This window comes from Mesoplodon mirus (genome assembly GCF_964341445.2).
Source record: "Mesoplodon mirus genome assembly, chromosome: 6".
NCBI classification, from domain to species: Eukaryota; Metazoa; Chordata; class Mammalia; order Artiodactyla; family Ziphiidae; genus Mesoplodon; species Mesoplodon mirus.
Genome location: NC_138982.1, coordinates 71,258,497 through 71,275,595, shown reverse-complemented (window position 1 = coordinate 71,275,595; position 17,099 = coordinate 71,258,497). Strand labels below are relative to the sequence as shown.

The window sequence follows — 17,099 nt, the reverse complement described above, 5'->3', positions numbered from 1 at the left end:
AAGGTTTAAAGACCTATCAGTGCCATATTTTTGAACATCAAATGCATTACAAGAGTTTTAAGTCACTACCTTAGAGCTTTATTCTTTTTGTGTTTTTAAATATATTCATGAAAATAAATAAGTTCTAGGGATGTAATGTTCAGCATCGTGACTGTATTGTGTATTTGAAAGATGCTAAGAGAGTAGATCTTAAAAGCTCTCATCACAAGAAAAAAAAATTTGTATCTATGTGTGGTGATGGATGTTAACTAGACTTGTGATTATTTTACAATATAAACAAACATTGAATCATTCTGTTGGATACCTGGAACTAATATGTTATATGTCAGTTATATCTCAATTAAAAATAAACATATTGGTTTGACAAATATTAAACTGTATTTGGCACACAGTACATTTTTGGGTAAAGCTCTTACCAATAGTGAACAGGCCACAAAAGAATACATTTATGATCATCAAAGGTTTCACTGTTGAGCTTGACTTTTAATATTTGAAAGTAGATGTTTTATTGCTTTAAGGCCTAACTTGTCTCATTGGAAATTTTGTTCAATAATCATATTCTCAGGGCTAAAAAGAGTTCAGTACACAATTTATTTCTGCACAGATGACAAAACATTTGAACTCCTAGAGAGAAGTGCTATTTAAACATTGTGACCTTCATTTTATTAGGTACTCTAGTTTACACTGCACATGTGATGGATTCAAAAATATAGAGTCTAAACCCACAAACAGTATTTTGTGTTCAAGCCACCTGTAGACCAGAGTTATTTGGGGTTCAAAATAGACAAAGCAGTTTTACAAAGGAGTCTAACTATTGATTAGCAGTTAAAAAAAAAAAACAAAAGAAAATCCTTTCCACATTTTGGTGGGAATAAAATGTGGTAAGTACAAAAAAGCAGGTGGTCACTTGTAGCTGACTTTTTTTTTTTTTTAATGAAGCTGTATGGGAAAAGTTATGAAAAAAGTAAGTATAACACAAAGTTACATTTCCAGAATTAAATACTTCTTGGGTATTTACATGTGACATCCATAGCAGGCTGAGGTCCCGTGGATACTGGCTGGCTGGCAGAGTCAGCTAACCCAATACAGGAGTCCCAGGTGCTTCTGCTTACACTCATATTCAGTCCAAGTACACTTTAGTGCTCAAGTGTTGGGTCATGCCCTTGGCCACTTCCATCATTTGAGTGAGAGTAAACAATAAATAGGATCTGACTGAGTTATGTTTGGAAGGATTCTCCATAAATGAGACACTGTGTATGAAATGCCAGGAAAGAGCCCAGTAAATGTTAGCTTTTAAAAAATTCTGCACTTGCATTGGATGGAACCCAGAAATAGCAGTGAAAGCCATTGTTGCTTCCAATCTGGGAAGCCCGTCTGCAACGACTTTTTTCAAACTCTTGAGGATCTCAGTGTTGTGTTGTACTGTGTTCTGATTCACAGGATAAAAATAAAGTTGGGCTAACTGTAATTTTGTCATGCTCCTTTTGTACAGTTTTGAGCTCACTTTAAAATAAGCAATCTTGGGTAGACTTCCTGGTCTTTGTATCAGACTTGCAGACAAAGTACCTATTCTCCCAAATGCTTTTCATGTGGGGACAGGGAGAGGAGAGGAGGGGGCATAATATTACTTACCAGAATGAATGGGATGAATGACAATGCCTTGCTGGATAAATATCTTAGGTAAATTCAAATTCATAACAGAAGCATAGACACTGTGTTCTCACAAATCTTAATGCTACAACACAAAGGTGTGCGGACCATGTGGAAAGCCCTAGTTTATCACTTTACAGAGACTCTACTTCCAAAACTAGGGAGGTTTTTTTTTTTCCCTCTCAGGGGTCATTGACCCACAGGAGAAAAAGAATAATAAACGGTCACAGAAGAGGTTAAAAGGAACTCAATTTGGTTCTCACTGATTATTTTTAAAAGTCACAATAAAAAGTGAAACTTACCTAGTTTAAAATTTAAGAAGAGGATAAAACAAAACTTTATTCAGTATGTCCAATGATGGAAATGCTTTAAATTCTACTTCAGTTCCAGTATGGCCAGTAATGGGGTGGGGAAAAGGACTGGAAAAACAAAAGGGACAAGGGAAAAAACCCTGGAGAGGTAAAGGGAGAGACTGAGACCAACCAAGAGTCAAGAAAAAACACACACCAACAATGGGAAGAGGCTTTTTGGATTACTTTTTTTTTTTTTAACTTTTTTAAAAACCTGTTTTGTAAAACCCTGTTACAACTCTTCATCTTTTTTTTTTTTTTCCTTCCAGGCAAGGCTTTACTGGGAATCCTGCTGCAGTACTAGGGAGCGAAAACAACAGGTTCTCTTGCTTGCTCCCTGCAGGGGTGGGATAGAGGGGGTGTGGGGGGCAAGCTGGTTCCTTATATGGAGTGAGGGTAGGGGTGGGTCTGTGGTGTTCAGGAATACAACTTTTCACTGCTACTCTTTTAACAAGGTCTATTCTTCACAATTTATTAACTCTGTTTATCCTGTAAATTCTTACTGGGTGTACCAGTGTTCAGCAGAACTTTCTTTGATGATGAAAATGTTCTATATATGTGCTGTCTCATGTGGTAGCAACATGTGCCTACCGAGGACTTGAAATGTGGCTAGTGCAATAAAGGAATGGAATTTGAAATTCTATTTCATTTTAACCAAATTAAGTAGTCACATGTGCCTATCTTATTGGACAGTGTGAAGGTCTAAGGGACGTTTACAGTGGAAGGAAAATCCGTCTCAATGTCACTGTAGAGATGAATAAGCACAGGTGAAATGAGACCACACAATGAATTACAGCCTTGCAGCTGGATCTCCCATCCTTAAAGTGTTTCCTTATCATATATACAAAGTACTCAATAAATATTATTAACGCTAATAATCATACAATAGCCAAACTAGCCTCAGAAGAGTGATCTTGCTTTAGGTGTGCAATTCCTGTTCCAGATAAAGCACTCCATGGATCTGGATGCTAAACCCCCTAACCTAAACCCCCATTGTTACAAAATGAGAACAATCCTACTTCACTGTCCCTCAAAGAAACATGCTGAGGATGAACAGCTCTGAAAGTTCTTTGCATTTCTCATAAACATGCTGTACTTGACCACTTCATTGGCTGTCCTCTGCTTCCCTTAACCCTCTCTTCCATCCTCTAATTATTGCTTATCTTTTCCAAATGAAGAAAGATGCTCTCTTTTAGGGAGTGGAAACAAAGTCACTGGTAGGCATTGGGGCAAAAATATCAATCAGGTTAAGTGTATTTTGTATTTTCTTTGTATTTACTCAACCTTATTTCATTCAATAGTAGTAAGTCTCTTACCCGGCTAGCAAGCTGCGAATGTTCTATTTCTTGGAAGAGCTGCATTTCGGACCTCATAAAATCCTCAAAGGAGAGATCTGGACTATGAACGAGTTCCCTGCATGGATTCAGTCATGAGCATCACCCCAGCCTGGTATGCAGTTGCTTATTACGTAGTAGGTCATCCATAAACACTTTCTTTTGAACGAAGAAAGGAAAGTAAGTCACGTGTAAGGGTGGGCAGCCTTCTATAAATTGTGGACTAGCGGGTCTCAAGATATCTTTTGAACTAACCCCTTCATCTTGACTACTTTTGGACTAGTATGAAAATTTTACTAACACCTTCCCAATTAACTTGCCCTCCCTGCAATGACTGAGACCAGAGCTTCCCTTTACACCCATGACCTCTACAGGCATCTCTTCCGCTCAAGAACAATAATTGCCCACTGCTGCGTCAGCCACCAGGACTCGGGGGCCTGACGTGAGATGTAGACGGGCTTTGGCCTTCACCTCAGCCAGCGTCTCTCCAACCCGCCGCACGGCTGGGATCGTCTCCCTCCATCCCAGCAGTCGCCCCCACGGCTCCAGCCCACCCTCCCCTGCCTCGCCCTTCTCACCCATTGCCTCCCTCTCACAGCCCCCAGCGTAAGCCCAGCCCTTCTTCCGAGCCCCGCCACGAGATCTCCCGCTTCCGCGCAGCACTTGGGACCCCGGGCGGCGCCCGGGAGTCCCGCTTCTGCGTTGGGGAGCGGCGTGGGCGTGACGTCATCGCGCCCTGACGTCAGGCCGACGTACAGCACAGTGTCCTGGGAGACCGGGAAAGCCGTTTCGCACCCGGCATAATTGAAATCTAGGTGAGAGACAATGGAAGGTTTCCTTGAGCCCTGGGATGACCCGGTTCCCGGGCGCAGTTCCGGAGCGGAGGCGTGCTGGCACCCGGGGAGAGGGCCGGAAAGCCGAGCCGTGGTCTCGCGCCCAGGGGATGGGCCCGGCGCCTAGCCTCTGACCCCAGCTGCAGCCCCTGTCGTGTCTCCGCAAGCCCGCCGGACCCGACGCCCCCTTCTCCCCGCGAGTGCGCGGCTCGGCCTCACCCCGCACCCTCCTCCTCCTCCTTCTCCTCTTCCTGCCACCGCAGGTCCCGATGGAACGGGGTTAGAAAGGGACAGATTTCAAAGCCCCTGCAGCCGTTTTGGCTGGACTTGCAGTTGGTTTCTGTTTGGAAAATCCCGCCGCTTTAGAAAAGTCTTAGGACGCGAACTTCCGCTTCACCTGACCCTGACCTACCCATCTGTGGGTGATTCACACCAAGTAAATAGTTCTTTAGGGAAGGGCCTGAGAGCTGAACGTGAGTTAATGGCCCAACGTGACACTGGTGTCAGGAAGGGAATCGGAAGTGAGCAATCGGGGACGTGTCTGTATTTTTGACGTCATCCTGTCAGAGAGGAGGTTCACAAATACCTACGCGGCTGCTGCCGGTTATCACCTCACCTCCTGTCTAAGGGCAGTCTACAAAGTGTGTAATGTGAGAGAATAAAAGGGTCTCTTTTGATAAAAAACGTAAAACAATGCAAGAGCAAATTAAAAAATTTCCCTCTTGCCTAAAGGGAAAGAGACCTCTCGCCTCCCTTTCTTGGGAAACCTCTTATTTGTGAGGGCTTCCTCTATTCCTTTAATATGTATGCACATATTTTAAAGACCCAGAATGTTCTTCTGGAGCACCTGGGAGCCATTTCTTTAAAATGTAAACATCAAGGAAGATAAGGCCCCTATCTCCATATTACCTTGAGAGTTTCGTACTTCTGGTAACCACCTGCTTTGTCATAGAGATATGTATTCCTTAGAACAAACGCTCTTAGCTAGCACAGGTGGCTACTTCAATTACCAGTTGAATTTAAAACAAACTATGAAAGAGAGTACAGCAAGCTGTGTTGAGGACAAGTTATCATTTATCTTGAGAACATTGTATGTAATGGAGTGTATCTGTTTGGCTGTATTAAAAAGAGTGGGATTTCCTTCTGTCTTTGTAATCTTATTAGCAGATTAGCTGTGCTGTGCATCACAGTCTAGTTAAATGCTTATTCAGTACTAAAATTGTTTTCTCTCTGCATCATGGAGAGATTTTCTGGATTGGCAGGATATTTTATTTTTAATTTTTCCTCAGTAATCAGACCTACCAATTTTTCCCACTTGGTATAGTAAGGCCACAAAATTGGAATAGATTTAGAATAATGATACTGTTCCACGATACCTTGTTTATAGTGTCTCTAGATCCATGCTCTCAAATGAATTTATGCGTGAAATTTAAAAATGAGATTTAGTTGGTAATTTTAGGAAAAATTCTGCTCCCAATAGAGTTTAATTAAGATGATGCCATCTTATTTTACCGATGGTGAGCCCATTGTAAAATGGCAGAAATGAGAATAATGAGCTTTCTGTGAGGAATGAGCTCTTGCCACATCACCATGACAGTCTGCCAAACATCAGATGATTATGTACTTGGCCATGTGGGCCTATGTTAACTACGTCAGTTAACTTTACCCCCCATCCCTGCACGCAGAAACACATTATGTTGATGTCAGAAGACAGCCCATTAGCTATTTGTTTTAAACAGCAGCTCATTAAAACGTGGAACTCTGTGCTACCACGGGGGATGGGAAATCCCCTCTTCCACCAATACTCGCACAATTAAAAAAAATACTGCCTCTACAGGAATTTTTGTCAACTACAATTTTCCTGGCACCTTGCTATGTTGCTGGGGTTACTGTCTCTGATAGAGTACTATGCCTCTTCAGTCTCTCTTTGTCAAAATCTTGTCCTGAGCAAAAGTAAACCACCTCAGGCAGCCTTCACTAATTCCCTACTCCCATGAGAAAGATAAGACATTTCTTTTCCTGAACTTCTAGATTGTTCCTTGTCTACAACTCCTGGCCCTCAAGCCTTCTTTCCTGCTATGGAATTGTGCCTGTATCATCTTACTCTGCTGTCCCCCTTCACTACCCCTCTGTCTCTCTCTGTCTCTCTTTCTATATATACGTATCTCGCACTCCTGAAACTGGACTGTCTATTCTTTCTCCACATTTGGGAAAGATTTAAAAAACAGAACCCAAAGTGCCCCTTCATTCATCTTGTGCGGTTTTATGAAAGTAGTGATAGAGTTTTGTATTGAATTGTTTTATTAGAAAATGAAAATCTACTAAAAGTAAAACATCTGCATAAAAATTATGTAAATGTCCATCTGTGGTAAAATTGGCACTTGGCTTCTCATGCTTTGATGACCCTTCTGTTCAGTGCCTGCATATCATACTTAACCTGATAACTCTAAATATCTTTTTCTGTACTTCATCATTTAAACCAGCATTCATGTCACAATTGCTTTTCTTATCTGCTGAACTAAAATACTCTATTTAGGTATTTTTTCTAGCAGCTTTTCAGAAAAAAAAAACTTTCTTTTAAATGAAATAAATCGATCTGTTTAAAATTTTGTTATCCTTATTCTGTATTTGCAAAGCAAATAACTAGTAGTAAACCACCACAGAAGTTACAATTAGACTATAAAGTTCCAAAGAGAGAAAGTATTATTTCTAATTCAGTAGTCTCTCTCGAGGTCTCTCCTGTTCTATTGGCCTCATAACTAACTGAAAAAAACCCATTTGTACCTTTTTTTTTTTTTTTTTTTTTTCTTTTTGCGATATGCGGGCCTCTCACCGTTGTGGCCTCTCCCGTTGCGGAGCACAGGCTCCGGACGCGCAGGCCCAGCGGCCATGGCTCACGGGCCCAGCCGCTCCGCGGCATATGGGATCCTCCCAGACCGGGGCACGAACCCGCATCCCCTGCATCGGCAGGCGGACTCTCAACCACTGCGCCACCAGGGAGGCCCTGTACCTTTTAACATTGAGTTGATGAAACAAACATCTGTTGAAACAGTTATCACCATTGATCCCCAAATACTCCTAGGAATTTATTTCTTTTAATTTGAATTTTCTTCACATTGTTTTAATTCTGACTCTCACCATCAATGTTTCTGGATTATTTTACTTCAGAGCTCCCTCAGTATATCTTGAGAAATTATGGATCGTCACATTCCCATGCATGCGTTACCTGAAGAAATCCAAAAGGTATGATATTATGTTATTACGGCACAACATTAGGAGCATTTTAACAGATAATTCTAAAACATGGGAGAATGAATTCAAATGTTTTATATTTATTTTAGTCAGAAGATCTGCAGTGAATTGGTGGGGTAAGGAAGGGAATAATTGTAATGGTCAAAACTGTAGAATTCAATTCTGTGCAAAGAATGTTCGGCCTGTGAAAGAAGACAGGTATATAATTCTGGCATGGTATTTGACCAGGTGTTTGTGGAGCTCTTGTGAAAAGAGGGCTCCAGCAATGGCCAAATGCTATATTTAGATATTTTTCTAGCAGCCTTTCAGAAAACAAACAAACAAAAACTAATTTAAAAAAAACCAACTGACATAAATGGCTCTGTTTAAAATTTTAAGTGATATTTATTCTATATTTGCAAAACAAATAATTAGTAGTAAACCACTACAGAAATTATAATAAGTTTGTAACTTTTTATGATGCAAAAATTTTAAGTGTGTCTCTCTATAAGGGTCTATTTCAGTTTCACCTTAATTCTTATTTTACCGTGTTTTAAGGCCTTACATAGATATCAACTCATTTAATCTGGTTAACAATCAATTCTTTTTCACCATTGCTATGCTACTTTCCTCCCTGTTAATTTATAGCTGTCCTCAGGCAAAAGCATTTCTCCCATGTTTAGTTTGGCAATGCATACATTGCTAACAGCATAATTGAAAATATATCTCTTTGAAACTGATTGGCAAATCATGAATTAAAACCTCAAACCTTAACTGTCATTAATCATTCAGTTTTTAAAGTAAATCTGTAGTCAGCTCTTAATTAATCACCAGTCGTTAGTTTTTAATTAAAAATTGCAGTCAGCTCTCAGATATGCTTTTATCCTTTGTGCATGTTGTTTTGGGCTGCCTGTTAACGTTAATCATGCCATTGATTTAACTTGATGCTTACTTCTACTGCATGTTCTTTAGATTTATGTAAATGGCAATCTAGCAGGAACTGGAAGGGAAGTCCAGTTACCAGAAAAGACCTTTTAAACCATTGCATTTAATTTGCTTTACCTTTTAAGTATGAGAGTGTAAGCACAGAGGGAACTCAGCTCTGCTATGCTTACCTGAGAAATGGTGCCTAGATGTGTTTGAAGACATGGAGTGTCCTATCTCTCCCTCAACTGAGTTACTTCTGTGTACTAGCCTGGTGTGGTAGAGATGAAAAGAAACAAAACAAAACAATCTGTAAGAAACAATACCCATACTCAGATACCAATCATCTGTCAGGAAGCAGATATATAATGACATGAAAAAAAAAAAAAACCCTGTAAAAGATAGTGTTTGATTTAAATGTCACATAAGATAGTATCTTCTCTGAAAATGGAGAAGGTGGGGAGAGGAATCCCTGAGTATTAGGATAGTCAAGGGAGGATCTTTATGCAGGAGATAGAACTGGAATTGGCCCTTGAAAGCTAAATATTTCTAGAGACAGACAGGGAATAGGGCATTCTGGGCCTAGAGAACAAAAGCTTACTGGTGAGAAGAAACTGGCCAGGTTACAGAATGTTTAACAATATAAGTGTTTCAAATGCGTGAAAGAGTATGTATTTATTTTAACAGTTTTTATGACTTGAAGAATGTGTTTTTTTTAATGTTTAAGTAAGTTGTTTAAAAACACTAAAACCAAGCATTTTATAAATATGGTTATATTCTTAAAGCTTGAATGGCAGGCAGCTGTCCATATAGTGCAGAGAGGTGAGGAGGCCAGGAGCAGCTTAGTTGCCTAAGGTCCTGGACAAGTGAGGTGATAGTAGCCCTTGGCCTGCTAAATGTTTAGAGTATAAAGTGCAGCTTTGCACTTTTTCAGACCTAAGTTAGATACATTTGTACAACAAGTATTTATCAAGTGCCTATAATGTGCCAAGACACTGTTTTGGGTACTTGATGATAAAGCAACCAAAAATATGTACATGCATCCCACAGCCTATTAAAGCTTGGTCTGAGCAAGTAAGTTACCTGTTTTCCATAACTTCTTACCTATATTTGATTCCTCTAGATTGCCCGTAATGTAACTGGTTAAATTGTTTAGTGATCAGCCAGTATATCTATTTAGTCAGCTTGCGTACATCATTCTATACACAATCATGTTAGATAGATATATAGCTTATAATAGTAATAGGAGTACTTCAGATTACAACCATTTCATTATTAAGATAAAACAAATCTTTGTGTTTCATAATGGCTTGGAAATTGTGCTACAGTTCTTTATTGGATCGAAAAAGACATGAGGTGGGTGGATCAATGTACAGTGACAGAGAGGTCTTTCAAAGGCTTTTTTTTTTTCTTGTTCTTTTGTTAACTTTTTATGTTAGTTTTTATGCTGGCTATTCTTTCTAGAGAAGGCCCTGCTGTGTTTCCTTTTTTTCTGTGTGTAGTCAAGGAAGGTTAGTGTAGAAATCAAGGAAGGGAAGGGAAGGGGAGTCTTTCCCCTTTATTTCTTTCTGTACTTTTGCTGTATGATATGGAAATGGGATGGTTGATGAAATACATGAAAGTTATGTGATAAAGGAAATGAAAATGGCTGTACTACATTGTACTACTAATAGTAAAATAGGTAGCAGTAGAAAGAGTTGCAAGAAAAAGTAAATGTGTGTGTGTGGGGCGGGGGGACATGGCCACCAAAGGAAAAGCGTGGAGAAGAATGCTGATGATAATAAGCTCTAGTTAGAGAGTCCATTGCCTGATTAGAAAACGAAGACTGTTAAATCATGCCCCCCACCCCTGCCCAGTCTCATCTTAGGGAATCTTAGGGAAGAAAGAATAAGATAATCTTTTGACTATCACTCCCTAATCTTTTTGCTTTTTATCACAATTTCTGATTGAGCATAAAACATGTTTCAGGTTCCCATTTCCCCAACTGGCAGAAAATGTAAAACAGGCCCATGGGCTGGACGGCAAGACCATACTTATCCCCTTTGCTGCTAGACTCCACAGCTTACTTCTATATGTACTTAGATCATATCTGTAAATCTACTCTCTAGACTGAGCTGACTCCTACCTGTCTCTGACCTCCGATAAGCAGTAGCTTTGCTAGAATTTTCATCTAGCATTCTGAAAGCAGAATGTACCTGTAATGATAGTATAGTTCTGTGTTTGGGATTTTATTGCCACAGTTTAAAACTAAAACAACATTTATAGGTCAGCAAAGTAATAATTCTATATCTCTTCTGCCCTTGAATGTCCACCTATCTCAGAGACATATGGACTCCTCTTGTTAGAAAAAAAGCAATGAATAACTTTCTTTTTTGCTGTTTTTGCTAGAAGACATACACAGAAGTCAGAACAACCTCAACAAATCAGTGGAAAAATCACTTATTTTGCAAAAGTAGAACTGATCTCTTGTTTTTATAAATGGTGACAAAATAAGCACTTGTAATAGGATTTTAGCTTCAGGAGATATTTATTACCACAGGACACAAAGTAAAATAAAGAGACGGGAGTTATTTATTTTACAAAACAGAAGTGGCAGTGCAAGGGCTGGAGAGCACACTGTTCTTTCTGGGATAACAATCCCTTTCCCTACCAGTAACAGCTCATTTTGTCCTGTTTCAGTAAAGTAATTTTAGTACTTTGGAACTTTGAAATTTATTCAGAATAACAGTTTTATATTTCCAAGCACAGATTGTCATTGCCAGAAAAAATAAACTTAATTTTCCAGGTCATTTTGGGCCACTGTGGCTAGGGTCAGATTTTGTGTTCAGTTAAAGTAGAGAAAAAAGAGGAAATTGTCTTAGAAACATTAGCGCTAGCATCCTGGAAAAGTAGTGATGTGTGTATGTGTGTGCGGGTATATGTGTTGTCTTTTTAAGCAATTGTGCTTTTGAAACTAATGACAAAAGAAACATAGGTGTGTCATGTATAATTTGTGTATGAAAACATTTCATAAAATTGCTCAATAAAATTTCTTTATGGATTAATCTCTGGTATTTTAGTCCCAGATTTACATATGTATATATAGCCTTAAACCATTATCTTTATTGTCAACATTATTTTTTTTCAGTGATACATATACATGTATCTATTCTTTTTCAAATTCTTTTCCCATTTAGGTTGTTACATAATACTGAGCAGAGTTCCCTGTGTTATACAGTAAGTCCTTGTTGTTATCCATTTAAAATATATCAGTGTGTACATGTCAATCCCACACTCCCTAACTATCCCTTCCCCCTAACCTTCCCCACTGGTAACCAAAAGTTCTTCTCTAAGTCTGTGAGTCTGTGTCTGTTTTGTAAATAAGTTCGTTTGTATCATTTCTTTTTAGATTCTGCATATAACCGATATAAGATATCTTGCTTTCTCTGCCTGACTTACTTTACTCAGTATGACAATCTCTAGGTCCATCCATGTTGCTGCAAAGGGAATTATTTCATTCTTTTTAATGGCTGAATAATATTTCATTGTATATATGTACCATATCTTCTTTATCCATTCCTCTGTCAATGGACATTTAGGTTGCTTCCATGTCTTGGCTATTGTAAACAGTGCTTCAATGAACACTGGGGTGCGTGTATCCTTTAGAACCATGTTTTTCTCCAGATATTTGCCCAGGAGTGGGATTGCAGGATCATATGGTAGCTCTATTTTTAGTTAGGTTTTTTTTTTTATTTTTTTTTTTGTGGTACACGGGCCTCTTACTGTTGTGGTCTCTCCCGTTGTGGAGCACAGGCTCCGGATGCGCAGGCTCAGCGGCCATGGCTCATGGGCCTAGCTGCTCTGTGGCATGTGGGATCTTCCTGGACTGGGGCACGAACCTGTGTCCCCTGCATCGGCAGGCAGACTCTCAACCACTGCGCCACCAGGGAAGCCCTATTTTTAGTTTTTTAAGGAAACTCCATACTGTTCTCCATAGTGGTTGTACCAATTTACATTCCCACCAACAGTGTAGGAGGGTTCCCTTTTCTCCACACCCTCTCCAGCATTTGTTGTTTGTGAATTTTTTGAAGATAGCCATTTTGACTGATGTGAGGGGATATCTTGTAGTTTTGATTTGCATTCCTCTAATAATTGGTGATGTTGAACATCTTTTCATGTGCTTCTTGGCCATCTGTATGTCTTCTTCGGAGAAATGTCTATTTAGGTCTTCTGCCCATTTTTTGATTGGGTTGTCTGTTTTGATGATATTAAGTTGCATGAACTGTTTGTAAATTTTGAATACTAATCCCTTGTCAGTCACATCATTTGCAAATACTTTCTCCCGTTCTGTAGGTTTTCTTTTTGTTTTGTTTATGATTTCCTTTGCTGTACAAAAGCTTTTGAGTTTCATTAGGTCCCGTTTGTTTATTTTTATTTTTATTTCCATTATTCTGGGAGATGGATTAAAAAAGATATTCCTGCGATTTATGTCAGAGAGTGTTCTGCCTATGTTCTCCTCTAAGAGTTTTATAATCTCCAGTCTCACATTTAGGTCTTTAAGCCATTTAGAGTTTATTTATGTGTATGGCGTTAAAGAATGTTCTAGTTTCATTTTTTTACATGTGGCTGTCCAGTTTTCCCAGCACCATTTATTGAAGAGACTGTCTTTCCTCCATTGTATAGTCTTGCCTCCTTTGTTGTAGATTAATTGACCATAGGTTCAGGGGTTTGTTTCTTAGTGTTCTGTCCTGTTCCACTAGTCTATATTTCTATTTTTGTGCCAGTACCATACTGTTTTGATGACTGTAGCTTTGTAGTATAGTCTGAAGTTAGGGAGCCTGATTCCTCCAGCTCCATTTTTCTTTCTCAAGATTGCTTTGGCTATTTGGGGTCTTTCATTTCTCCATACAAATTTTAAGATTTTTTGTTCTAGTTCTGTGAAAAATGCCATTGGTAATTTGGTAGGGATTGCATTGAATCTGTAGATTGCCTTGGGTAGTATAGTCATTTTGACAGTATTGATTCTTCCAATCCAAGAACATGGTATATCTTTCCTTCTGTTTGTGTCATCTTCGATTTCTTTCATCAGCATCTTATATTGTTATAGTTTTCTGAATACAGGTCTTTTGTCTCCCTTAGGTAGCTTTATTCCTTGGTATTTATTCTTTTTGATATGATGGTAAATGGGATTGTTTCTTGAGTTTCTCTTTCTGATCTTTCGTTGTTAGTGTATAGGAATGCAACATTTCTGTGTATTAATTTTGTAACCTGCAACTTTACCAGATTCATTGATGAGCTCTAGTAGTTTTCTGGTAGCATCTTTAGGATTTTCTATGTATAGTATCATGTCATCTGCAAATAGTGACAGTTTAACTTCTTTTCCAATTTGGATTCCTTTTATTTCTTTTTCTTCTCTGTTTGCCATGGCTAGGACTTCCAAAACTGTTGAGTAATAGTGACAAGAGTGGACATCCTTGTCTTGTTCCTGATCTTAGAGGAAATGTTTTCAGCTTTTCACCATTGACTATGATGTTAGCTGTAGGTTTGTCATATATGGCCTTTATTATGTTAAGGTATGTTCCCTTTATGCTCACTTTCTGGAGAGTTTTTATCATAAATGGGTGTTAAATTTTGTCAGGAGCCTTTTCTGCATCAATTGAGATGATCATATGGTTTTTATTCTTCAATTTGTTACAGTGGTGTATCACACTGATTGATTTGCAGATATTGAAAAATCCTTCCATCCCTGGGATAAATCCCACTTGATCATGGTGTATGATCTTTTTTTTTGCAGTACGCGGGCCTCTCACTGCTGTGGCCTCCCCCGTTGCGGAGCACAGGCTCTGGACGCGCAGGCTCAGTGGCCATAGTTCATGGGCGCAGCTGCTCCGCGGCATGTGGGAACTTCCTGGACTGGGGCACAAACCCGTGTCCCCTGCATCGGCAGGCGGACTCTCAACCACTGCGCCACCAGGGAAGCCCATGTATGATCTTTTTAATGTATTGTTGGATTCAGATTGCTAGTATCTTGTTGAGGATTTTTGCATCTATGTTCATCAGTGATATTGGCCTGTAATTTCTTTTTTTGTGGTATCTTTGTCTGGTTTTGTAATCAGGGTGATGGTGGCCTCATAGAATGAGTATGGGAGTGTTCCTTCTTCTACAATTTTTTGGAACAGTTTCAGAAGGCTAGTTGTTAGCTCGTCTCTAAATATTTGATAGAATTCACCTGTGAAGCTATCAGGTCCTGGACTTTTGTTTGTTGGGAGTTTTTTAATCACAGTTGCAATTTCATTACTTGTGATTGGTCTCTTCATATTTTCTATTTCTTCCTGGTTCAGTCTTGGGAGCTTGTACCTTTCTAAGAATTTGTCCATTTCTTCCAGGTTGTCCATTTTATTTGCATACAGTTGCTTGTAGTTTCTTATGATACTTTTTATTTCTGTGGTGTCGGTTGTAACTTCTCCTTTTTCATTTCTAATTTTACTGATTTGAGTCCTCTCCCTTTTTTTTCTTGATGAGTCTTGCTAAAGGTTTATCATTTTGTTTATCTTTTCAAAGAACCAGCTTTTAGTTTCATTGATCTTTGTTGTTGTTTTCTTTGTCTCTATTTCATTTATTTCTGCTCTGATCTTTATGATTTCTTTCCTTCTACTAACTTTAGGTTTTGTTTCTTCTTCTTTCTCTCATTGCTTCAGGGGTAAGGTTAGGTCGTTTATTTGAGATTTTTCTTGTTTCCTGAGGTAAGATTTTATTGCTATAAACTTCCCTCTTAGAACTGCTTTTGCTGTATCCCATAGGTTTTGGATCATTGTGCTTTCATTTTCATTTGTCTCTAGGTATTTTTCTATTTCCTCTTTGATTTCTTCAGTGATCCATTGGTTGTTTAGCAGCATATTGTTTAGCCTCCATGTGTCTGTGTTTTTTACAGTGTTTTTTTTCTTGTAGTTTATTCCTAATCTCATAGTGTTGTGGTTGGAAGAGGTGCTTGATATGATTTCAGTTTTCTTAAATTTACCAAGGCCTGCTTTGTGGCCCAGCATGTGGTCCGTCTTGGAGAATGTTCTGTGTGCACTTGAGAAGAATGTGTATTCTGGCTGCTTTTGGATAGAATGCTCTATAAATATCAATTAAGGCCATCTGGTCTAATGTATCATTTAAGGCCTGTGTTTCCTTGTTGATTCTCTGGATGATCTATCCTTTGATGAAAAGTGGGGTGTTAAAGTCTCCTACAATATTTTATTATTTTTCAATCAAACTTTTTATTTTGAGATCATTGTAGACTCACAAGCAGTTGTGAGAAATGATACCAAGAGATCTCATGTACCCTTTCCCCAGCTTCCTCCAGTGGTAACACCTGGCAAAACTATACTACAGTATCACAACCAAGATATCGACATTTACACAGTTAAGGATTCTGTCACAGCAAAGATTCCTCATGTTACCCTTTTATAGCTGCATTCACCTCAGCCTCCCCTTTTACACACCTCCACTCTCCCTCTTCCAGTACATGACCCCTGGGAACCATTGATATGGTCTCCAATAATTTTGTCATTTCAAGAATGTTATAAAAATGGAATCATGCAGTATGTAGTCTTTGAGATTACTTTTTTTCTCTCAGCTGTAATTCTCTGGAGTTCTATACATGTTGTTGTTGTGTTTATCTGTAGTTTATTCCTTTTTATTACTGAGTAGCATTCCATGGTATGAATGTAGTACAATTTGCTTAACCCGTTGAAGAACATCTGAGTTTTTTCCAGTTTTTGGCTGTTATGCATAAAGCTGCTATAAATATTCGTGTATAGGTTTTTATGTGAACATATGTTTTATTTTCCTGTGATAAATGCCCAAGTACAGTTGCTAGGTTGTTTGGTAGTTCCATGTTTAGTTTTCTAAAACACTGCCAAACTTTTCCAGAGGGCTGTAACATTTTACATCCTCACCAGCAGTGTATGAGTGATCCAGTTTCTCTTCATCTTTAGCATTGGTGTTGTCATTAGTTAAAAAAAAAATTTTTTTTATTGAGGTATAGTCAATGTACAAAATTATATAATTTCAGGTGTACAACAGATTCACAATTTTTAGAGGTTATACTCCATTTACAGTTACTGTGAAATATTGGCTTTATTCCCTGTGCTGTATAATATATCCTTGTGGCTTATTTATTTTATACATAGTAGTTTGTACCTCTTAATCCCCTACTGCTATCTTGCCTGTCTTCCATTCCCTCTACCCACTGGTAACCACTGGATTGTTCTCTTTATCTGTGATTATTTTTCCTTTTTGGTACATTCACTAGTTTGTTGTATTTTTTAGATTCCTCATATAAGTGATATCATACAATATTTGTCTTTGTCTGACTTATTTCACTTAGCATAATACCTGCCAAGTCCATCCATGTCGTCGCAGATGGCGAAATTTCATTCTTTTTAAAGGCTGAGTAGTATTCCATTCACATCTTCTTTATCCATTCATCTGTTGATGGACACTTAAGTTGTTTCCATATCTTGTGACTATTGTAAGTAATGCTGCTATGAACATTGGGGTGCATGTATCTTTTTGAATTAGTGTTTTCATTTTTTTTGGATATGCACCCAGGAGTGGAATTGCTAGATCATATGGTAGTTCTATTTTTAGTTTTTTTGAGAAACTTCCATACCGTTTGCCACAGTGGCTGCACCAACTTACATTCCCACCAACAGTGTATGAGGGTTTTTTCTTCTCTGCATCCTCACCCACATTGTTTGAGTTCTTTTTGATGACAGCCATTCTGACAGGTGTGAGATGATATCTCCTTG

At 38.7% G+C, this 17,099-nt stretch overlaps 1 protein-coding gene across 1 annotated transcript in view; it reads left to right on the top strand.

Moving 5' to 3' along the window:
* The first annotated feature begins 3,365 nt into the window (after window positions 1-3,365).
* Window positions 3,366-17,099, top strand: part of LEKR1 (leucine, glutamate and lysine rich 1) — a 270,778-nt gene continuing 257,044 nt past the window's right edge. The window contains exons 1-3 of the mRNA XM_082624460.1: window positions 3,366-3,449; window positions 3,933-4,149; window positions 7,336-7,410. Of these exons, the coding sequence (XP_082480586.1) occupies window positions 7,363-7,410 (48 nt within the window). The 5' untranslated portion in view covers window positions 3,366-3,449; window positions 3,933-4,149; window positions 7,336-7,362. The remainder of the gene's footprint in view (window positions 3,450-3,932; window positions 4,150-7,335; window positions 7,411-17,099) is intronic.